Here is a 25,056-nt window from a genome sequence, read left to right as displayed (position 1 = left end):
CTGGAGTGTGTGAGGTTTGAAGCAGAAATGTGGGCGAAACGAAGCAATTAGAGGTCCTCCTTTACTTACTCCATCACAACCATTTTTATATATATATATATTTATATTGTATACATATATTGGCTTTTTCTGACTCTTTAATGCATGTTATTGCATTGTTGATCCTCTGTCAGGTAAAATATGATCAGGAGAAAAGTCCTGTGAATCCTGTGTTGCTACCAGCGCATCAGCTTCCACCCCTCCGATGAAACACTGTATAATTCTGTTTGTGTGATAAAAATTCTTTGTAATTAAGCAAATGGAAATTCAAAATTATTTTTTTCCCGGCTTTGACTACACATTTTCACTCATACTGATACGCTGTTTGGTCCGCTTCAGTTGGACTAAGGTTGGTTTTCCCCCCATTGGTGAGGTTTGTTTGTGCAGCGATTGCATCCAGGTGTGGACCAAAACAAACACACAATGATCTATTGATCTTTGGACTGATCTTGAATCAGAGGGTTAGGTCTGTGTGTTGGTGTGTGTGTGTGTGTGTGTGTGTGCTTTAAGGTCAAGTAAATAGTGAAAAGGTTGTGTCACGTCTCTGCTGCCATAATTCTGTTTGCTGTGTTCTAAGTGATGACAGTGGAGAGCAAAGTGTCTTTGTTCAGTGTTCCGGCATTGTAAACGTTTCACTGTTTGGATTTTGTCGCTCCTCCCCCAAAACACTTCTGACCAATTAGCAGAGACAGGTTTCTAACATTGCTTTCGCACTAAACACAACTAAGGGGGGGTATGCAAACACTACCTGTGTGAAAACGCCTTAAAAACATCTATCTTATAACTTATATCATGAACCAGCAAACATAAAAGTGCATAGAGCTCGAGTGATGAGAAAAACCAGATTGTGCTTCTCATCATGTCTGACTCGCAACTGGAAGCTTCCCGTAATGACACCAGGACTTCCCCAAGGGTCAAACATCTCCTAATCAGTTTTTGGCTCGTAATATTCCACTCTGATACAAAAACAGCTTTACCAGGGAGAACACGGAAACGTTAACAGAACTCAGAACCTAGATCGACAGATTTGACAGATTGACTGACTGAGCTATTCTGTATTTACAATATCCATGTCATATTTGATACAGCAGAGTTGAGCACAAGATACATTTACAAAAAGCTCTGTTAACATTAGGTAAAAATAGTGTGGACATTTTATTTACACTTTTTCCCAGGCCGTCCAGCCTTGTGATACACTCATCTATAATATATTCACTGTATATGTCTGCAGCAAGCCATTCATAATTACCGCTGTCACCGTTCCATTGGCAACTCAAACAGGAAAATGAACACACGGAGGGCGCTGACGTGACCAGATGCAGCATGCAGAGCCTCACATTTGATGAGTACAATCTGATAAAATGAATACAAAAATATACAAAATGTGTTGGAAATGGCTTGGAGCGTGGACGGGGGGGGGGTTTGGATACAGCTTCACCACTTCATGACCACTGACGGACGAAGCCAAGGAGGCCGTCGTTTCGCCAACAGCGCACCGGTCCAGTGTATAAGTACGAGCACGTCCCGACCCCTGACGCAATGCCATGAACTTACAAATCCAGGTCAGAGGCCTGGCTTTAACTGATCTGGGGCGTCAGTCATTCAGAGCAGCGATGAGCACCGGAGGAAAGCGAATCGCACAGGTGTTGTGTTCAAATGAGAGCAATGTAGTGCATAAGTAAAACGTTAAGCATTGTGAGTAAATTACTTGCGACTTAAAGGGCATGAGGGCGGCTACGGTGACTGAAAACAGACAGAAATTGCAAAACATAACATTGACGTCCTGAGTGGTTTGTGTGCCTGGTCTCCATTTCAACATCATTCTGCTCCTCCCAAAGTGCTGCCACCGCTCACTTCCTTCCACAGCCCTGCGGGACGGGGGTTCACCGTAGCCACCATCGCGGTGTGATGACGGTGCCCCGCCTGCTGTTGGCCCCTCCCCCGCACTCACACACCTGCGCTCTAACACAAGCTGCACACTACAGCTTTCAGTCATTCGTCGTAAGAAAGGAAACGGAAAAAACTCGCCAAGCTCGTCTCGCTCCGAAATAAAGGGCTGCTTTCATATTTGACATTATCAAATATAGGTATATGTGTATATTCTATAGAAGGAAAAAAAAGAAATGCATACATCTATATTAAATTCCATGACTATAGTATCACATAGAGTTAATTTACTTTACTGTTAATAATATACATTAAGTGTGTACAATTAAATGTTTTTTACCTTTACAAATCCACAGTATAAGTTGTGCCTTTTTTTTGCAGAGACGGAGGGAGCTGGGGTGGGAGTGGGTGTGTGTGTTCCTCACTTTAAGGCAATTCATGTACCAATAGCTTTTTCAAAGTGCACTACATATGGGTGAGAGAGGTGTTAGGGGGAGGGAGGGGGAGACACTTAGGAACACACCCGAGGGGAGGAGAGAGAAAGGAGGAGGGGAGGGAGGGGATAAAATTGATTGCTTTGGAAAAAACATATCTGTTGTAACTTTTCCGAGGCTCCTATTTGGTTCTTTTATAAACAATGAGATTGAAATAAAGCGCTGGAAAATAATGCTCTCAACACGTCTGTGGTGATGTTCCTCCTGCTGCCGAAAGGTGTTCCTCTTGGGGGGGGGGGGGGGGGGGTTGTCATGGTTACGTAGTGGTTCATCCCAGGCATAGACGTGCGATTCTCGGCTGTCCCGGCGACTGACTACGTCCGACTGGTGGTCTGTCAAGTGTTTTTTTCGACTGAGCGGAGTGCTCTGAGTTTCATATTTACAAGCTCCGCCTCCTCCTCTGGATCAGTTCTGCCTCTTTTCATTTGCAACCCCCGCGGCCCTCCTTCCTCACCTTCGGCGCCCGGCGTCGAAACCATGAAAAAAGGGAGGAAGTCGCTCCGAAAAAAGTACCGTCCCCTTCTTTTGGAACACACACACACACACACACACACACACACACACACACACACACACACACACACACACACACACACACACACACACACACACACACACACACACACACACACAGTGTTTCAAATAGACATGCAGCGTCACATTGACATCCGCTCCATTCCAGTACATACACATGCCCGCCGCCTCCCGCTTCCCTTCCTGCCCTGCCCCCCTTTCAAAAACGCTCCGGTCTGGGCTTTTCTAGCAGTTGCTGCTGTTCCTGAACTCTCCATTCTCGGTGATCTGTAGTTTGGTGGGGTTGGTCGGGGAGATGCCGTTGCGGCTCTGCATGCTGTAACGCTCCTTCAGCTGCGTCAGGGCGCTCATCAGGCGGGCGTTGGCCGCATCCAAGGACGCGATGCGCTTCTCCTGAATGCACACACACACAAAGCACTGAGTTAGAAAAGAAACATACTCAACCATTTCTCATACACACTTAGACAAAGGATTCATGTGACCTTCTTTGCTGTTGCCGATGATCGAGCCATTGGATCATATTCCTACAGATTTAAGAGGGAAGCAACCATTTCGACGACGATAACGCACTCATACAGGACCAGTCTACATTCTGGAGCCAGCTTTTATCCTTCAGCTGTGTTAGACCGTGTTTCCTCGCTGTGGCGTGTTTGTTTGCAGATGCATAGACTTATTTTGTTTGACGTGAAAGAGATTAATCACTTATATGTGTAAGTGTCTGTGTTTGTGTACACATCGTCACTGTCGGTGCACAGCTGCATTTCGTTTCCTTTTTTTTTGCCGCATTTCTTTTGTGAAGTGTATCGCGTTTGTGTTTCCACAGATATAATTCCCTATATATGCAGAGCAAACATTGCAGAGAAAGAATGGTATCCTGTGCTGTGGCCGTCTGGCAAGTCCACAAACACACTTTAATCCTTTATGACGACATTGAAGCACAAACACACGCTGAAGTAAATTTACAGTTCATGTTCCCAATCAGCATTTGGAATTCTGCGGCAATGTGAACACGAAGCTGCAATACTTTTGTTTTCTGAGGAGGATTTAAAATGCAGGGAGGGATTATGGGAGAGCTGCACTGCTGACACAAAAAACAGACGCCTGAGAAATGTGTAGCTCTCCACCAGTAGCTCACCACCCATTTCTGAGTAGCTCGCTAAAGGTTCAAAGAATACATACATTTGTCACACAACATTACTTGGTAAACCTGTTTAATTAAATTCACAGACATCCCACCCCCTTCTGTCACAAAATGATTATAAGCCAATCAGCTGTCAGTCCAACAAATGACGCTGCTGCAAAATTTGTTTACGCAGGTGACACGATGACATGCGATGTTAGCAGGCTATCAAGCGCGGGCCGGATTTGACATTGACCGCGGAAATAGCCCCAAAACATTTTTTTATTTTCATGAGGAATTAAAGTGTGCGTGTGTCTCATTTGCAGTGCTAGCGCATCTGTCGAGAACACAGCAACTTTTCATGGGACTTTCCAGCTGCTAGCAGGCTACGAACAGAGAAGGTAAAAGAGCTCCATAAGAGTGAACTTAGGAGGATACACTCCAGCAGACGGCAGACACTCTCTCTCATCTCACTAACATCAGAACAGACTGAATTCATGTGAATTACAGATGATATGGGAACTACAGGGAAATCCCAGAATTACAAGGAATGTGAAGGGAAATTGTGACAGTGGTAAGTGGACATAAAATGTGAAATATGAAAGGTATAGTATTAGTACAAAAGCTAAATAAGTAGTAACATTGTTTTGTTTTCTATAAGATTAATATGATGTTAATTTGTGTGAGCTTGACAAACTGAAAATGTATACAGAAAAAACATGCTCATGCTGTATTTTAGTGCTTTTTGATACAAAATATGAGTGTTGGAAATCAACATTTTGTAAATGTTCACACAGAAGATGCTTAGTCAGCTGGTTTCATGGCTGGTTTTAGTCAGCCATGTGGATAAATGTAACTAAAAATGTAAAACACAAGTAGCTCTCTCTTTTGTCAAATTTGCTCTCAGAGGAAAAAAGGTTGGAGACCCCTGGTGTAGATGTATGTTTTATAAGGACGGTGGGTGTGTGTGTATGGGGTGCTGCTGCTCAGTCATTCAAGCTTGTCAATGCCAGAGCGGAGGAGACATCCATGCATTAAACATTTATTTATATTCAATTCACAGAAAACTGAATCGGAAAACCTGGACTCATCCTGAAATCCTCCTGTCAGCCATGGCGCCCTGACATACAGTACACACACACACACACACACCACACACACAAACACACACACACACACACACACACACACACACACACACACACACACACACACACACACACACACACACACACACACACACACACACACACACACAGGTTTGTGCTGTAGACACTGACCTGTGCATCGATGATCTTCTGTTTGGAGTCGACCACCGCCTGCATGTCCGAGTGATCCTTCTTCAGCTCCTCCTCCACTGACATTAACCTGGACCGCCGGGGAACAGAAAGTGGACCAGTTGAGCTGCGTCATCCATACATACACAGGGAACTATAAGAGCCAGACTCTCTTTGACTGTGCTTGAATCAAATTCTGCATCTCATTCACAGACCTCTAATATATGACCTATACGCCCTAAAATAGTAATTCTGTTACACTCAGACATACAAGCTTATGTGATTGTCTCCAATCAGATGCAACGATTGTAATCAGAATGAGCCACCAACTTTGAATCTGAATGACTGAATCCCATTTATTCTGCCTGTGCATTTCCTTCTTGCACTCTTGAATACAGTGTATATAAAAAGGCAGCGAGCACATTGGCACATCAGGAGTGTGTGTGCTGTAACCGCAGCGACCCTAACTACACGCAAATGTATTTTAGAGCTGAATTCACAGTGCATTGTAAAGCGTCCCTCCTTTATAATAAGTGCCGCATTATGAGCTCTACTTTGACTCGGAACTGCAAATTTGTCTCCACTGGCGTAGACAGCAGGAAAGAGAGGCAGCTGGTTCGGAGCTAATTGAGTTTTTCATGGCAAACGTGTTGTTTACTGTACATCTGCACTGGTGTGCCCTTTAATGGGGCCATGCTTTAGTGCACATAACCAGTGTGTTTGTCGGCGTCTGTGATTTTAGAAACAAAGACATTTTTCCAGAGCTGCCACCATTTTTGTATTGCCAGACTTTTATACTTATTATCATAGCCTTAAAAGCAGAAATAAAGACATCAATCATGAAAATCTATATATCTAACTTGTTTTCTGAGATTGGTGGCAAAACAACTCCCCAAAAAACCCAATAATGTCATAATTAAAACTATGACTGTTTTAATGAGTGATGTAGTAACTTTTCATTTCTAGGACTTCAACCCACATTTTTCATTTTTATTGCGCAAGACACTTAAAGATCAGAGGGAATCTGATATATATGAATAAATACATAAACATCAAGCTTCAAGGCTCACAGCAGAACCGCGTGCCACACAGATTGCCATCCTACCTGCTGATGATGCCCTTCATCTGGAGGTCCTTGTCGTCCTGCTGTCGGCGCAGGCGCTCCTCCGACTCCTCCAGCCGCGCCTGGTACTCCATCAGCACTTTCTGCGCCTGCTCGTCCTGGCCTTTCAGCCGAGCCTCATACTCCTCCAGCTTCTGCACAGACGCCCGCAGCTTCTCCTGCAGCAAGGCGATCTCCTGCTGGTACTACGCGTACAGAATCACAAAAAGAGTTTTCCCCGTCGTCACTGTGTGTTCATGCCAACCTGACAATCATCATCATCATCAGCCCTGTCAGCAGGAGCCTCATCTTCATTACCGTACCTGACAGCGAGAAAATGGAGCGTTTTTCGCTTTTCAAATGTAGCAGGAATGTTGGTACTAAATTGAAAATGGCTCCTTGGCCTGTGACACGCTGCTGAGGAGGTGAGAAGTAACGTCACAGAATCCAAAAATCTACCAGCGAGTGAAACTAAACTTTAATTTGTACGGCAGATGTCAATATGATCTACTCTGTCATCCAGCTGGAACTGATGAGAGAAGAGACGAAGACTGAAAGGAACACCGAGTCATCAGATCAACTGACACAATGTGAGGACGCTGCCGGGATCATTTATCTTTCCTTGTCACCTGTTGCTCATTTTCCCATGTCACTCTGCTTCTCCAGCCCTGCTCTTGTCCTTACATCCTCGGGGGAGGAAATGACATTTACAGCGCCGAATCCACAACACAACCTTTGTCCTGCCCACTCCCCCCCACCCCAGAAAAAAAAAACCTGAATTGTTACTAAATGTATTGAGTAGGATTATACTAGAAGAGAACATACCTCTGCCAAGGTCAAAAAAAGCTAAACAAAATGCGTAATAATAACATTATACTAAACTACCAAACTAACAAAGCTAAAAGGTAGAAGGAGTTGGGGAGAGGAAGGACGAGAAGAAGAACAAGCGGAGAAAGCAGCAAAAATCCTGTCTCTCTCTGTCCCTCTAACAAGCAGCACACACACATGCTTTGTTCATTGAAAATATGATATAAAAAGCAGTGGGTGTGAGGTTGTGGGTGTGTGGGTGTGTGGAGATTCAGAAGTGGTTTAATGAATCTTAAAGCACATCTGCTGAAGCGGCTCAACAATCAGGTGGAGGGGGGGTCAAGGGTGTGAGGGTGGGAAAGGTACAGGAGCGTTTGAATGAGGGGGAGGGTGTGTCTCTGTGTGTAGGTGTGTGCATGAGGGGAACTACTGGAAGGTTAAAAAAAAGGAAAAAAAGAGGGCGGTTCAAGGTTGAGGTGGTTCGGTAGAGGTTAAAGGTCGAGGTGGAGAGGAGGCAGCCTTTTTGTTTTAAATTTGTTTTTTCGTTACCTTCTGCACCTGAGACAGATCCTCCCTGTTTCTCAGTGATTCGGACTCCATCCCCTCATGGTCTAAATACTGCACATTCATATTCAATAGCCACGCTGCTGTGCGGTCCAGCGCACTGGGGTTCACTGGGGAGGGGGCCTAAGTGAAACCAACACACACACACACGCACACACATGAGCCGACGTCACCCCCCGATAGTGGCAGGAGAGGGGGGGAAAGGGTGAGGGTGGGAGAGGGGACGGGGTCGGGGATGGAGGGGTGCAAACACAACACACAATAAAACAACAAAGAGTAAGCTTGAAATGAATGTGGGGTCATTTTTTGTTGAGACACACGACGATCGCTCCAGGTCGGATTTGAACTTCCGGCCCGGATCATAAATAAGGATGCAGTGAATGCAGCAGAGGGCAAGCAACGTGGAATCATCAGCCTCGAGGCACATGCAAGCCCTTATGACACGTGTGTGTGTGTGTGTGTGTGTGTGTGTGTGTGTGTGTGTGTGTGTGTTCGGTGTGTGTGTGTGTGTGCGTAAGCTGCTCCAGTAACAGCAGAAGAAGAAAGCTGTGACGGTATGTTACAGGAAAAAGATGGAAACCCTGAATTTAAATAGTGAGAAGATGACATCACTGTGCAGATGAGACAACTCATCAGCTTCAGAATTGGTTGAATTCAGTCATTCGCTGAAGAGAGACGACTTCCTGCTTAATCGCTTTTAAGATGGCGTCGAAGTCACCTTTCAAAATCAGCTTATTGCCTTGATCAGATTTGGACCAAAGTTGTAATATGCATGTGAACGCGCTGTGCCAAGTCTCAGAAAGGTTTATTTTATCCTGCCAGACTGAATTATAACACTGGAAATTCACACTGATCTATAATCTATACGGTCGTCTTAAAATGTGTTCTCTCTATCTGTTGCCTACATTGTTATTGTGGACTGGAGCTGAGCTGCATGCACGGAGCTCCACACCCCAAGCAAAACAAATTGACTTGGGTAGTCAATCCTGTGGAAACTGTTCCGTGGAGAGAAGAGGAAGGCATTATGTCCCTATCAACCTATGATCAACAGTCACCAAGGGCAACCGCTGACTGGAGATTTAGTTGCTATCCTAACTGCTCACAAACACAGACACAGGCACAGTGCAAGACACACACCGACATGCTTGTCCAGGATAATATCCACAAATGTGTTCCTTCCCTCTGCTGCTAGCTAACAAGATGCTAATTGTGCCTCCATCACTCTCATTTTCTTAAAATGAGAGTGCTGATAAACGCTGCACTTGGGCATGCTGAGTAGAGTCTCTGCGATTAGAGTCCACACACGCCGCCTTTTCAACATGTGGCTGTATGTTATGACAGAGTGACAGTATGATTGCTGTAGTTTTGACCAATCACTGCATTGGTCAAGGTGTGTGTTTGGTTGCTGGGTGAGATCTTCATCATCTCATACCTGTTTGTGCTGAGCGGCCCTCTGCTTGGTCTCAGGACTTTCTCCTTTAGAAGAGGAGGACTGCTGCCGTAACCGAGCGCCGCTGCCTGGCCAGTCGGGCGACGATGACATCATGCTGCCGGAGGAGGGTCGCGGATATGGCCCGCTGTTGAGCAAAGTGGGCGGCGTGCGGCCCCGGGTGATGCTCTGGGGGGGAGGTTGGTCTATTCGTCGCGGTGGGCCGCCGGCGCTGTTCTGCCTGGGAATGCCGGGTTGGTGCTGGGCTTCTGTGAGGGACAGCTGCCGGCGGGTGAACTCTCCCGAACGCCTGGTGAACTCGTCGCCACTGCTCCCGCCTCCGCCACAGGCGCTTCCTCCCCCCACCCCTCCGTGGTTCAAGAAGGAATGCTTCCCGCCCGCTGGCCCATCTTCGTTGTTACTATGGGAACTGACGGAGCTGTGGCATTCCGAGCCGGAGTCGGTCATTCCCCGGGGAGACACAGGCAGGCCAGCGGCCATCTGGTAAACAGGATTCTGGAAGGACAAGGGGGCGAGGAGCTGGGCGGGCCGGCCCGGGGTGCTTTCTGTGCAGGGGGTGGTGGGTGTCTGGACCGGCCTCCTCAGCGTTGGACCTCCGGGGATGTTGGCTTGTGGGGTTCTGGCTGACCACCCGACACCTGATACTGAGCCTTCGCCCAAGGCGTCCGAGGAGCTGGGACCCGGGCCACTCTCCAGGCTGCGTGGGTCCTGGAGGTCCACCATTGACAGACTCTTGCTGCCGTTGGCCATGCCCAGGTCGGGCTCGTTGGACTCGGAATAACTGGAGCTGCGCGCTGGAGAAGGCTGGATCCCTGAGCTCCTTGTCACAAAGAACAAGTCCTTGTTTTCTGGAGTAGGGGAGGGTAACCTGGTGAAGTCAACCAACCTGAGATGGAACAGACATGGAGATGTTAAAAACAGTTGGGAAATGCAAATTTATAACTTGTCAATGAATGAAGCATCAGTCACAAATGAACCGCTGATATCAGTATTTTGCCATCCTCATTTGCTTTGACCCTCATCTTTTCTTCCTCCCTTTCCTCCGGGAAGCAGATGGACGCTTTAGTGCCACCGGACCTTGACAGACTTGATTTATCCTCCAATAATGTCTGTCATTCACAACACGTTCATCACCTCCCTCTTTCTCACGTCCTTCCCCCTCCGTTCCTTCCATTACCTGTCTCTTCATCCTTTAACGTGTCTCTGGCCTTCATTCCGCTCGATTTTGTCTTTGTCTCTAATCTGCCGGTCGAGTCTTTGTCTCGCTCCCACTTTTCATGTCACTAGCCGACGGGTGAGAAGCAATTAGGCGCGAGTGATGAGCTCATTCACATGCGGATTTAGGCACACACACAGTCGCCCGTGTCAATATATGAATTAACAACTAATGTGATAAAGTAAAGATGGTAAGCACTGGGATCGGGTCATATAGGGACATGACTTAATTAGTTCTATTGATCTTGGTCCCCTGATGAGCATAATGGTACCAGCTGCTTGTCTATCTGCCATCCTGCCTCCCGTCTCTCTTGATCTATGTGCATATCTCCCTGCCTGCATGTTTGTTGGTGTACTCCCTTGTTTTGGCGGCTCAGTCTCTCGCCTTCTGTCTGGCCATTGTCCATCTGCCTGCCCGCTTGTCTGCGGCCGAGCCTTTTCGATAATCTGCCTGCCTGAGACTGTCACCTTGCCATTGTTCGATTTTTGAGAACAGGATAGCGTGGAGATAAGGCGGCTTCTGAGTATGTTGTCATCGGCGCCGGGAGAGTAAACAAGGTGTCAGCTAGACTGCCGTAAACACGCAAGAGGTGAGACTCCCGCTGTGCCGTCGCCCCGCCTGACAAAGACATGAACACTCGCCAGAACTGTGGGGATAGTTAGAGTTTGAAACGAGGGACAGCATCGGCCGTATTAATGAAATATCCCATTCCTAACTTATCGCATTGAATAGGAAAACAAATAATAAATATTTTGTGTACGAAACACAATCATCAACATGTTTTCATCTTGCAATCTTTTTGGACATGCATTGATTTGATGCAGTCTAATCATAGGAGATACATAAAAAGCTGTCTTTTCTACAGAATGCTCTTTCTAAAGCAACAGAAGGGAAATGACAAAAAATGTTAATGTCAAGTAAAACTCCAAACTCCCATCTCGATACTTCTACCACATATACGCCTAGAACTTCTTACCCTGAAAGGTCATTGTCTATGACCATCTTCTGCAGTCCTGTGGAGATGCTGCAGCCTGCCACAGGAGGAGGGGAGCCCATATGGTCCGAGGACTGTCCGGGTGTCAAATGCATGCTGGAGGGATTGGACAGGGCCGTGTTTACCTCGCGCAGAATCCTGGGAAGGGGACCCAGCTTAGAGGCTGTGCCCTGGTGCGAAGGAAGAGACAATCCAGTCAAGTAACATGTTTCCCCAATCTACTTCGGTTAAGACATCATTTGAATTTGCCCCGAGAGACATATATTTTAATATATTTTAAGTATAATGTGTCACTTTAATCAACGATATATTCCCTATGCAAGGCAATCAACCCTTGTATTCCATTCCCTCTTATTATTATTCCAAAAACACACTGAATAATGTAACGAGTCAGCCAGTCTAGATGGGCTGACTTGTTAGCCAAACTCTGTGATTCTGAATTATTGAATTTTTTATTTTTTTTTAATTCTGGGGGAGTTGTGTTCTATGCCATTGACAAAAGGGACCATGAATCTGTCCTTCATCTCATAATTACCAGTTCCCCCCTGCGACTTAAGTAAATGTAAATGTCCTTGTAAATCCATTAATATGCTTTACCCTGCCCTTAGTGTTCTCCCTTAGTGCCCTGTTTATGGAATGCAATCATAAATTATTGAATGCTGTACAATAAACATCCTAATGCAGCCAATGCTTAAGGTTTAAGATTAAGGTCCTGAGGCATTGGGTTTAAAACACTATGTGATAATTCTACACCCTATCCTAATAAAACATGTTTATCTATCTATCTATCTATCTATCTATCTATCTATCTATCTATCTATCTATCTATCTATCTATCATTTTACTTGCTTATATAAATCCAGTTGCTTGATTTATGATGAAAGCAGAACGCGCAATACTAGAATTCTCACGTTCCTGCTGACAATATGCAATGCAACTATGCAGCCTTTAACAATGTGAAAACCTTTGCAATAAATGAGTGTATGGTTGAATTAATTCTTGCAGCTAAAAGGTCTTCGGGGAGTAGACGGAAAACTATTTCACCTTGATTTTCCAACTTCATGAGAGCACTCACATATCAAAACTCTGTGACTTATAGCTAGTTAAAATCCACAAATGATTTAAAAGGGCTCGGAGGGAGTAAAGTGCGGGTCTCCAGTACCTGTTCCATCTGGAACACCACCTCAGAAAGGAGGGAGTGCAGAGTGGAGAGTTCCCTGCCCAGGTCGATGTAGCCCTCAAAGCCTGCCGTGTTGGAGATCGTCTCCGGGTTTGAGATTTCCAGCAGGAATCGTTGCATATTTGTCCACTCGTGCTCCAGGAACTGGTTCATAAAGGACATGTACTCTTCCTTGTTGCCAAATCTTATGGGGCAAACAGGATTGGTTGGAAAAGAGACAAAAGACAAAAGACAAAACAGTGATGAGGACAGAAGAAGAAAGTCAAACTGGCACGTTACTGCTTGATTCGACCAAATCAAGCACTCACTTGGTGAAGTTGGCCAGGTTTTGGGTCACTTTGGCGATGAGTGTGAGCGTTCGTGCTGTGCGGTCGTCGGGGTACTCCTGCATCAGATTGAAGAGCGAAGGGGACATGATGGCGGGACACAGGAACCGCAGGAACAAGGACGCGCTGATCAAACGCTCACTGATGTCGGGTCGACCTCGGTTGCTGCACTCCTGCCGCCATGATGCGAACACCTCTTTGAGCTCTCGTGGAAAGACACTGCCAAGAGTCACGGACAGGACAGAGGGACAGAGTTATTTTCAGGGAACACCCGAAAGGTGAAACGTTTTTTGTGAATTATAATAATTATAAACCCAAAAATTAGAGGCCTCGCTCTGTTATTCACCAGTAGGAGTTGATGATTTTGCAGAATGCCAGCTCACAGCACATCTTCAGGTTACTCTGGTGCTCTGGCAGGTCGCCTGATGAACACTTGCAAGGATCCACCTCGCAGTTTTCATCTGACTCATATAAAGCCTTGATGAATTCACCTGAAAAAAATTAACGAAGGTTGAAGAGACGGGATGTGGGGAGTAGTTTTGATTCCGACCCATGTCCTTTGTATGTTTGTGTTGGTGTATAGAAATGATTTGGAGTGTTTGATATGGTGTCACAGCCATGGGGAACTGAAGTTGATATTGTCCTTCAGGGAGGCAGTAGTCGAGTGGGTAGAGCTTTCGCTTAAGAACCGGAGGGTTGCCGGTTCGAGTCCCTGCCGAGGTGCCCCCTGAGCAAGGCACTGAACCCTCAAGTGGTCCACCCCTCTGCGAAGGGTAGTAATATAATGTAATGTAAGTCGCTTTGGATAAAAGCGTCCGCCAAATGATCGTAATGTAATGTTCCAGTGAAACTGAAAATGACCATCACTCAGAAAGTCTCTGCTGAGGGCTCTCATATTAGAAACCTAAAATTGAAATAACTTCCTCATTCTCTACTGTCCCCGGTGGCTATAAATACAAGACACACTGATAACATTGTTGTAATTCAGATAACAGCCAGAATTATGAAAGACAAGGTCAGGAGGATCTTTTTGGCACCTCAGCGCAGATAAAAGACAAACTGCTGCCATCTCAGAGAATCAATATGCCGCAAAGTGTAATGGCAATGAGCTGAGCTTCTCATTTCACTTAGTATTACAGAAACAGGGACAGGTGTGTGTGTGTGTGTGTGTGTGTGTGTGTGTGTGTGTGTGTCTCGTGCCCCAGGTGGTGTAAAGTGAGGCTTAACTGTCCTTGCATTGCTCCAGTCATTTACAGAGAGGCTTTCAAGAGTCTATCCAGACAGTCGAGCAAATAGTAACTAATGCATCATTTACCAGCTTTCACTACATTAGTGGCACCTGACAGATATGCAGAAACGCACACGCCAGCTGGTTTTAACTCTGACACAGGGCCAGGAATTCCCCCATTCCTTATACAGATGTACAAAAAAAAACACACAACAATCGCACAATAATAGCAGGATACGGATAGAGTGAGTGTGCGAGTGAGGGAAGGATGTATGGTGTTTGAAGATAAATCTATCCATGTGTACCTTTCTAAATCAGGCAAGGAGAAGGGCCCACTGAGTACACACAGTGCTTATTGTTGGTGACTGCAGATGGATACTTTATGTAACCTTGAACTGACATTGCAGAAGTGAGAACAGAGAGCCGACAACCTTCCCCCTGTAATAATGATTTCTACTGAGCTGATCCTGCTGGGAACATTTACATACACGCTTAAACCTTTGATTATTGATCATACTCCATTACAAAACTGTAAATCAATTGCAAATATCCAACAACTCTGCCTAGTAACAATGACGCATTGCTCGTCATTCACTGTGGAATCATATAATTACGATAATAATCCCGTCTTACTCACTTAAGACGACTCGCCATCGGCGCTTACTCTATCTATTCATATTAGCCTCGTAAGCTGCTGATATTAGACACCATTTGTCATCTCATCTGTTGGATGTTTGTCTTCTTCATCTGAGTGTAGGTGTTAAATATTTTGCTGTATCCAAATCAGAGGCGAAGTTCAATTTCCTTTGGCGCTGGAGAAGCTGTTACTTACTCTGTTCAGCATTCCAATTCCATGTAATGTCTTGTAACCGACCAGAGGACGTATAATAAAAATAAGCTTGCCGTGTAGGCTGCTCAATGCTAATTTCAACAGTAGTGTTAATGCACGACTAACAATTTCTCTACAAGGTTTTAATAAAGCAGCTTAAGGGTGTTTCAACTGAGTGTGTATTTTCAGTGCAAATGGTTCCCCAGATGAGGTTCAATCTAATATTTTAAGAACTGGAGCATTCCCGATCGCTCAATTTCCAATACCACCACGTGTATCTGCTGGTTTACGACTTTATGGCTTGTAGCTTATTGAAAACACTGCAGTCCTCTAAAAATTAGCTTTTCAATAACGTATCGGTGGGATACTAAGTCGGGTTTAATACGGCAGTCAATTCTCATTTTGCCAGCCAATATAGTGACAAAACTCAGGTTGTTTGTTCACACTGATTTTTGAATGTACCGCATTTAAACAGCTGGGAGGAAAAATAAACAATGTTGATTTGAATAAGCTGGTGGATTGTAAACCTGTGGTGCCGTCCCTGCAGGGTCTCGTGTCTGAACTGTTGCTTGTATGTGTTCCTAAAAATAATTAGGTGATAATAGCAAACCTAATTAAACTTAACCTCAATAAAAATCAGCTCACATCCTCAAGCAAGACACAAACCTAATAAACGGCTTCATGAGCCCGGGTCTGACACTTAAGATGATCTAATTGAGGGAATAAAGAAGTTGCATTAAACAAGACATGACTATTCCAGATTGTGATCAGAGACTATGGCTAAAAGAAGTTACCAAACAAACTTGAAATGGAATGAAAAAAGAGAGATTTGCCCAAATATGGTGCATTTTTTAAGAGATTACTGGAATAAAAGGCAATGCCCGCAAAGAACAGAGCAGAAGTACTCTAAGAAGGAGATGAAATGATGGAAAAATTATGAATTGCGGCTAGGACCTTGGGAAGACAGGACTAATGCATTTCATCGATACAGTGACCGACAGAACTACATTACATTACATTACGATCATTTGGCAGACGCTTTTATCCAAAGCGACTTACATTACCACCCTTCGCAGAGGGGGGAGCAATTGAGGGTTCGGTGCCTTGCTCAGGGGCACCTTGGCAGGGACTGGAACTGGCGACCCTCCGGTTCCAAAGCGGAAGCTCTACCCACTGAGATACTGCCTCCCTACTCTGCCCACTACTCTGCCCACTGAGTGTAATTTACAGACACTGCAATTTACTAATGATGGCTAATGTTTACTGGGAGAATGAGTGATGAGTCAGCAAAGAGGTGAGTGTAAAAGAGCTGTGAGAAAAGTGGGGAGATGATACGATAAAAAGCTGAATTTAAAGAGCTTTGCAATTGCTTTGTATTTTTTTATTGACTTTTTCCAGCAAGCCAAGTCTCAGCTGTGAATCCTTTCTATATTAACATACAGTTTATATGAAAGAGATGTTATTAATTTACTTTGTTTTCTTAGATTAACAATGGAAATAACATATTTCTATTTGGTTTAACAAATCACTTCGCAGAATGAAGTGACGACTTCAGTTGACTTCCAGATACGAGTGTGTCAGATTTTAAAAGTTGTTTCATGTTGTCTGTCTCTTGTTTTCACTCACCGAGCGCGTCCTGCAGGTATTTCTGTCCCACCAGTTTGAGGTATTCCTCTATAGCCTTGGTGGCCAGTGTGTTCTCTCTGAAGATCAAGTGCTCGTTTTCCCCGCAACGGTCCACCTCTGACATCATCAAGTCTGTTAGGAAGTCCTGCAGAAAAAAAAAGAAAAAAAATGTAGAGGGTTAACGGGTTGAGCCCCAAGCTTCTACATATCTTTATGACACGTAAACGTATTTACATAATCGAGTAGTTGATTTAAGTCGACGCGTCACCCCACCTTTTAACAAAACTGACCCAAATTTGCAGGTGATACATTTTCTGCAAATGACTGTTTTCATTCCAAGCATTTGTTTTCAGAAACAATTTGCAGCAGAAAGGCTCGAGCCCTTCAAACATCTCCCCTCCTCCTGTGCTCTCTGAATGGAAACAGGAACGCGCACTAAAGAAGCTTTCATGTATTTCCGTCGCGCCTCGCTTTCCTGCTGTCATGTGTTACAATTCATCTCCTGACAGACAAACTGCATCACCCAGGGTTTTCATCAAAGTTTCTAAAGTCTACCGCAGTTGGGACAGCGTTTTGGGCTATAGCGACAACTCCAACAGAAATCTGTACCAGCAGTCACAGTGAACATATACTGTCCTTATTCCTCAGGGGGCTTTCAGCACTTTTCTGCTATGTGTTCTTTCAGTTCTGTGTCTTTATATGTGCTGTCGGCCTGTCACGCAGTAATGAGCTGCTCAGACGCTGTGTTGGTTTCAGACACATCACCAGCACAGCATTTAGTTTTGTCAGGATTGCACACACAAACAATATAGACAGCAAACACAGACAAGGGTTCTGGACTTAGATATTGTAGATAATGAATGTGTTTCATAAAAAAAATGACTTGTTCCTTATTCTGCTCATCAGAAAACTGATATCCCAAGTTTAAAATGAAGTCTGAAAGATATATGCATATACATGACTTCTTCCTTGTTCAGTTTCCCTTCAACAAATTTCTGGTTGTATTCTCTTAGGTCCCTTGGCATCTTGTTAACTAGGGGAACTGGCGTGCCAGCAAAGGAAAAAGAGAGGCAAGTGACAGATGCACAGAGAGAGGAAAGCACAGGAGAAAGGGAAAAGAGTGTCAGTGGTTAAAGAACAGAGGAGGAGGCAGAGAGAAAGCGGCGGAGCCTCTCAGTCGGGCACGATGGCTGCGGCTGACGCCTGTTATCCAACTAATCAAAGACACGCCATAGGGATCCAATCATTCACTGATGTGCGGTGGCAAACAAGCTTCTCTGGTGCACACACAAACCCACAGCAAAGAGGAGCATCGCAAGTTCTGATAACCAAATGCACACATCAATATGCAAAGTTAAATTAAATACAGAGTGCTGTGTCATTCAATTCAATTAAATTTGGAACATTTGCGCCGATAGAAGATATCACTGTATTAATGCCTCATTTACATGTCAGGGAAACTATTCATATAACACACAAAAAGCATACAGTATTAGGGCTGCGCCTAACGATTATTTTTGTGACGATTAATCGATGTTTATTGCGCAGTATAATAATTATTTCACCCAAAATAACTTATCTCATTAATATTTCAATATTTTCTTCAATAATGTCACAGTGTGAATTGCATGTGATCTGATAATATAAATACAATATAAAATACCTTATCTTCTCTTCAAAACCAACAAATGTAACAAAGACTATGCATTGCATTATTCCACAACAAATAATACCCACGTTTTGACTGATAATCTCTGTTTCCAATATATTGCTTATTCAATGCAACTTGAATTGAATAATTCAAGTGATGGAGTGCTTTATGTATTCAACAACAATAACACATGAGGTAATGTGATATTCAGGTCCCTTTCAGAAGAAATAACTGTGCAACCTCAAGATTAGCAGCCCAACATTAAATCATCTTAAATGGATATTAATATAAATTATTGTTACATATTTATTATAATAACATTAATATAAAATTAATATAAAATAAGTGCAATTTCGGTGACGCAATAATAACTGAATCGCACATACACACACACTCGCTCTCTCTCGCGCGCGGGTCTCCGTGTGTCCTAAATTAGAAAATAGTTCGGCATTCAGCTCACTCATACGTGACTGTCAACAGAAAATATAAAACGGCCGAATAACAACGTATGATTGTAACGTTACCTTAACAGCGGTGCAGAAAAAACTTTCGACAGAGACAGTTACAAATTCAATTTCAAGTGACTCCAAACAGAAACACGTTCGGCGTATTGATCATCCTAGTAGTGTATCATGCTTGGTGGACGGGTCCACAGTCTTCCGTCATTGTGACGCGTCAACGCATGTTCTTGCAAATCCAAGTATTTACAATCGGTTATGTGGATTTTATCGTGGCGTCACCCCGGCCCTATGCAGTATGAAATCTGGGACCTGTATTTGGTTCACACATGTTCACACATACTCAATCAATACGTATCACACCTAACCCATTCAGTTGATAAGTTGCTTTATTTAAATGGAAAATGTCGACCTGATCTCTCAAAGTGGAGCTGCGCTGTTCATAATGCTTTAAATGAATGTAGCATATTCGTGTATATGTCGCTTTCTTGAAAAAGCACATGCATAGATGTCATGCATAAACATGAACTCTATACACTACTGGGTAATTTGATGGTTTTTAACATGAAGTTTATGAAGGATGGTCCCCCAATTCACAGGCATTTTTGTCAAGAACACATAAGATCATCATCATCAAAAAGCAGCATGTGAATAAAGACACACACACAGGCACACACACGCACACACTTGCCTGAGGAAGTCTGACCTTTTGTGGTGCACAGGCACCCATCTGATCATTAGACCAGGGGTCTTGGTTTTTTATGGCAAGAAAATGTCATCCCAATTATGATCTTTCTTCTAACCTCTACCCCTCTGTGACTCCCCCACCTCCTCCCTCCTTCCCTCCTCACCTCCTCCTCCACCCTCTCTAACACGCTGCACGCCTTATGTGGCCACTGAAGCCGGGCAAATCCTGGCCTGATTAGAGAGGGTGGTCGGACGACATGGAGAGGGCGAGAGAGACTGAGAGAGAGAGAGAGAGAGAGAGAGAGAGAGAGAGAGACAGAGACAGAGAGAGAGACAGAGACAGAGACAGAGACAGAGAGAGAGACAGAAAGGGAAATAGAGTCAAACACTGTGGAGTGAGTCAGAAGAGCGCCACCTCTAATGATAACAATAACAGACAAATCGGCCAATACTTGTTCAGCGTTTCATGGTCGACCAAGCCGGGCGAGTCCGGTTGCATCAGTGGATTTCAGTGACATATGGTTGTGTATGCATGCCGGGTTCAAATCCAATTATAGCACAGATATAAGAGAATTAGAGGGACCATCCTTTTCTAAATCATGCCAAGCTGTGCTAGTGATTTCCTACACTGTCATTAGTTTTCTATTAATGTCAACATGCTAGTAATACACTGAACTCTTCAGATTAGAAACGTGCTTACAGATGTAATGGAACTGTGACCACAGTAAGAAACTCTCCCTTGTGGTGCATTCATGGACTCTCCAACAGTCAGGTTGGATATTCAGCTGTTATATAGTATTGCACTGATGAGCTCCTGTGGTTGAAAATCAAGCCCAGAAGACGTGAATTGGGTCTTTTCAAGCTGTTTGGCAGTAGAATAATTACCACGACTACTGGTACTTTCACCAAAAATAGATAGCGGATGTGTAATAATTGTCTCCCTAGAAGATGATACTTCAGCCTTTAAACTTGACGGTATGATTCAGGAGCACGGGTTATGGCTGTCAGTCTCTTTCCCTTAGTAATAATGTCCTAAAAGGAGAGGTCCTTCATTTTCTCTCCGATCATGCTTCAGCCCTCGTGCTGACGCTCTTAATCCTCCATCCGGCTCCTCCTCTCCCCTCTGGTTCAGTGCTAATAAGGAGAAGCGGAACACTCTCTGTATGGCTGCCACATCTCATCAGCCAGACCATACCTCAGAAATATCCAGCACCCCAACACACACAACACACAACGACAAAGAGTGTTATGAAGATTGAGCCGGGTGGAGAGGAGGGCAGGGGGTAGATAGTGATTACATCTAATAAATGGTAGGGGATTGAGTCCCGTTGATAAAGATGAGGAGCTCTCCGTAGATGAGCCGAGTTGGCAGTTAAAAACCCAATAAACTTCTGTCCTTCCCACTGTTTTTGCACAAGACAAACAAGTCACTGCTGTGCGTGTTGTGTTTGCATCTCTATTCAGGAGCGTTCCACTTTATACACACTTTGGAGCTGAAACTGAAAAAAAGAAACCTTGTACAGACTTAAACAAGAGGAGAGGACACAATCTGTGAGACTGTGATGTGCACTGTCAGTGTCCAAACACACTCGCGTCTGTCTCGCAATGACATGTAAAGAAAGGAAGATTAGGCTGACCCTAAAGTATAACTGGAAGAAGAAGATTCCTGGCTGAGATTTGGAGAACAAGTCGAATCCATCGACTCTGTTTCTTTCCTGGGCTGTGACCCGCCCCTTGACCAAGTTTTGTCAAAATCGTTTTGTGACTCATCCAGATAACAAACAAACAAACAGAAGGGTGTTGAGCATAGAAGAGGCCAGGATGACTCATTCATCTGGCAAAACAGGCAAACCAACAGGACCTCTCATTGTTACAGCACCAAATAACATATTACTAACTGAACTTATCCATTTCTTTTATATTGAAACTGTTATCATTCCAAGTTGATCAAATATGCACACGTTTGAGTATTCTTCCATAAACTGGTGCAGTAAAAGAACTGATGAATGTAAGATATAGAAAATATCAACAATCAAAGGGAATGTGTGTGTATGTGTGTGTGTGTGTGTGTGTGTGTGTGTGTGTGTGTGTGTGTGTTTATGTTTGATTTGCAGTTCAGAGGTCTTAGGTGGTTCAATTAAGGAGGCCCATTTTTAACATCATGCCTAGGGCCCAATAGCCACGGGCCAATGTCCTGGGCGGAAGTACAAGTGTAACCATGGTGAAAAACTACAAATACATCTGTGCATCTCTGATGAAGTAACAGAGTGTACTTCTTGTTTATGGTTTCCTTAGACACACTAAGATTCTCCAGAAATCAAACAAATTCCCTGTAGAGGTTTCATAAATATCTATATGGTGTTTTGACTGGAGTATTAGGAAGACATGAAGCGTATCTGAAGGCTGCGTAGAAAAAATGTGGAATGGGAAACAGATCTAGTGTGCTAACAAAAGAAAAGGGAGAAAAAATAAACATTCATTCATTCCATTCACACTTGGACTGATCGATGAGGCTTGTTTTCCCGCCCAGAGCAACGGCCAAAGAAAGTACACAAGGGGAGAGAACAGGAACCTCTCCAGTCGCTCCATCCCCCGCTCTCCTCTTCATCTTTCTCTCTCTCCACCTCCCTTGCTTTGTCTCTCTGGAGACCGATGGCTAGTATTACAGCGTTATAGCCTGCAGCTCTTCCTGTGAGGGTCACATTGGGTTGACTGAGAGGACCGCAAGCCAAATTGAAACGGGAACAGCGTTTCCCACAGGCACAGAGGCCTGTCATTCACTGCAAAACCAGGCAGGAGCAAAACATGGCGGCTCCAGCAGCAGGAGCGAAACACTATTATGAAGACGGGAGAAATCTGATAGGGGAATTTCAGCCAAATGCCATCAGCTTCTTCCATTTATGTTTGCTGTTTACCTATGCTTGTTTTTGTGCATTTATGTGTGTTGCCCAGTATTTAAATCAAGCATTAAAATATCATGTGTGTCTTTATATTCTCTCATTCCCCTTCTTCCCTTTTCCCTTGTGATGTTCACCACCATTGCTGCACTCTGTCCCAGGGATTGGTCGAGAGGAGCAACCTGGAATTATTTAACAGTCGAGGGCAGAGACATGATGCACTGCCTTGACCTGCAGAGGAAGTTGAGGTGACTTGTATTCATTTCCTCTTGTGGTTAGGGGGCCATGTCGCCGATCCGACCCCAGTGACATCAATGTGCAGCAAGGTTTCGCTCCCTCAAACGTGACCCAGGTTGGTAATACGGGTATTGACAAGCAATAAGCACAGGATAATCTTTCACTCTATGATATGAGTATTCCCGGCCCTTTCCGGGACATATGACTCAGTCTAAGCCATGGGAAAAAAAGAGGAGACATAAAAACAGATCCTACGCAGTGTGTTTGTCACACACTGCCAACATGTGCCTGTGCTTAATGGCTGAAGTGAGACATACTGGCCCCACAGCTGTTTAGGAAGCGGACATGATGGAATCAGATATATTCTCTTCTGAATAGGGCTGCTAAAAAAAACAGATCTCTGCCATCACCTCTCTCTGGCTGAAAGGATAAATCCTCCTCACCCTCACTTCCAATAGGAAAGTGGCATTGAGAGAAGCAGCAAATGGCTATGACAAAATTAGGACATTATCTTCCTTAGGACGAAGGCGTCTAGATCGATGAGGACGAGAACCCTGGCCAGGTGTGCACATTTTCAGAGGAAAAAAGAAATACAATAAGTTTCTCTAGGTAATTCCAGCACAACTGAGAGTCTGTACTGACATGACAGCATCTCCTATAGGAGGGAGGAAAGGTCAAACGCCATGACCTACCAGAAGGAATCAGCAGTGATGTTTCTTGATTTCTCAATTTGATTACACTGTCAATCGGTTTACTAACTAACTAATGACCTCATTCTCCAATATCTCAGACAGCATAACTTAGTACAACTGCAGGCTTATCCTCTCAAGCGCAAAAATTTAATAAATGACCTGCAATTACCCGCTAATGTATCCTGATTATGTGTGCACACTGCAGGTGTGTGAGTGTGTGCGTGTGTGTGTCTGTGTGGTGGGCATATAGGCCTCGGCGCAGTGACGCAGGGCGTGCCCGCTGTGCACCCAAAAGCGCCCAGACATCAATACAGCATCAGTAATGGCATCACTCCAGAGAGCCTTGGCCTCGGGACGCAATGAAGCATGAAAGAGAGATGAAGGGAGACAAAGAAGCGGTGAAAGTGGGGACGAGACAGAAAGACAACAACAGAGAGAGAGAGAGAGATAGAGAGAGAGAGAGAGAGTGTGCAATGAAGCAGAGTATGTGGGGTGTAATTATTCAGTGGAGGGTGATAAAATGACACAGTAGGAAACAGAGTCTGGGAGTGTTGAATACTAGTGACCATTACAACCTGCAATCTGCATCTCTCAGAAGCCAGCTGCAATTAGGACGCATACCCCACCTGTACACACCGGATTAAACACAATGTGCATCAGCAGAAATTGCTGTATCCTTGACTAACCCCGAGGAATATAGAGTTACAGAGCGAGATCTGCAGAGATGGAAACTGGGCGTGTCAGAGAGATGCAGAAGGATTTCCGATAAACACTGTGTTCCAGATGATCCGTCATCAGTGGAGTAAGCAATTTGTCTGTTGGCGAAACATACAGTACCTCCCCTTATGGACATAAGACACAGCGTAGGAGACTGAACTCTACTGGGCAGCACTCAGCAGTGTAGCCCTAGAAGCTTTGAGGACCAGAACGTCAAATACAACCTGCCAGGTTGGGGGAAATGCCACCACCTTTCCCCTGCAGAATACCGGCGAGTCATCTGCAGACATCCACATATTTCAGTCTGGTGATTGCACTTAAGCATTGTATTAAGCTAGATTAATGAGGTGAACCTTTACAGATAAACCAGACAGTGACTCATGGATTTGGAGACACGATAGTTTAAAGCAGGGGCGGGTCCGGCGGTCCGGGCCACCCCGCCGCAATTCGGCCCCGCCGGCAGATCGCTGACGCTCCGCACCAGATCGCTCCGACAAAAGTCCACGACCGGCAGATCGCACTGCAGGAAAACCCCCACAGCAAACCCACGCTTACAGTTTATCTATGCTCGAGCGAACGGACCAGCGTGTTTCCCACATAGAGCACAGATTCAAGACGTTTGGATATGTGGTAAGTAGTGGAATGGTGGTTTGTGTTTGGCATGACACGACTGGCGCATCGATCCAGATATATTCAGACCACTACACCAGGCCTTGAATCATCAAACCATTTAAAAAAAGGAAACCAACATTGACACTCGACGGGATTTCAACACCCTCTTCATAAATTCTTCCTATTCACCACAGACCAAAGGGGTCTGTTTCAATCTTTGCCCTCTTCTAAGAGAGACTGCAACTCAATATTTCAGAAGGCACAAGAGGCGAAATCAAACGGAATGAGTAATTTCAAACATGTACGTGTATTTAGTGAGAATCTGTTTTTGCCATTAAGCAGCGCGGCCGCGAGGCAGCAGAGAAACCAGCAGGGGGCGGAGACGGGGAGGTGAGAGCCAAGTAAAAGTTTCAGTGCTTTGCAGGGAAGGTG

General features: G+C 44.6%; 1 protein-coding gene across 7 annotated transcripts in view; it reads right to left on the bottom strand.

The window, feature by feature from the left end:
- dab2ipb (DAB2 interacting protein b) overlaps window positions 1-25,056 on the bottom strand; it is a 101,805-nt gene continuing 76,749 nt past the window's right edge. For 6 of the 7 annotated variants that reach the window (XM_076158735.1, XM_076158737.1, XM_076158733.1 and 3 more), the window contains 10 exons: window positions 16,674-16,818; window positions 13,337-13,481; window positions 12,973-13,209; window positions 12,647-12,848; window positions 11,467-11,654; window positions 9,257-10,160; window positions 7,810-7,947; window positions 6,457-6,659; window positions 5,355-5,442; window positions 1-3,347 (listed from right to left, as the gene is read on the bottom strand). In XM_076158735.1, the coding sequence (XP_076014850.1) occupies window positions 3,180-3,347; window positions 5,355-5,442; window positions 6,457-6,659; window positions 7,810-7,947; window positions 9,257-10,160; window positions 11,467-11,654; window positions 12,647-12,848; window positions 12,973-13,209; window positions 13,337-13,481; window positions 16,674-16,818 (2,418 nt within the window). In that variant the 3' untranslated portion in view covers window positions 1-3,179. The remainder of the gene's footprint in view (window positions 3,348-5,354; window positions 5,443-6,456; window positions 6,660-7,809; window positions 7,948-9,256; window positions 10,161-11,466; window positions 11,655-12,646; window positions 12,849-12,972; window positions 13,210-13,336; window positions 13,482-16,673; window positions 16,819-25,056) is intronic. The other variant, XM_076158736.1, reaches the window with a different exon arrangement.

The sequence above is a fragment of the Genypterus blacodes genome, unplaced genomic scaffold (genome assembly GCF_046128005.1).
Source record: "Genypterus blacodes isolate CSIRO-AG114 ecotype Tasmania unplaced genomic scaffold, CSIRO-AGI_Gbla_v1 ptg000085l_1, whole genome shotgun sequence".
Taxonomy (NCBI): Eukaryota; Metazoa; Chordata; class Actinopteri; order Ophidiiformes; family Ophidiidae; genus Genypterus; species Genypterus blacodes.
The sequence above is the reverse complement of the archived record's forward strand: the minus strand, read 5'-3'. Positions and strand labels throughout refer to the sequence as shown.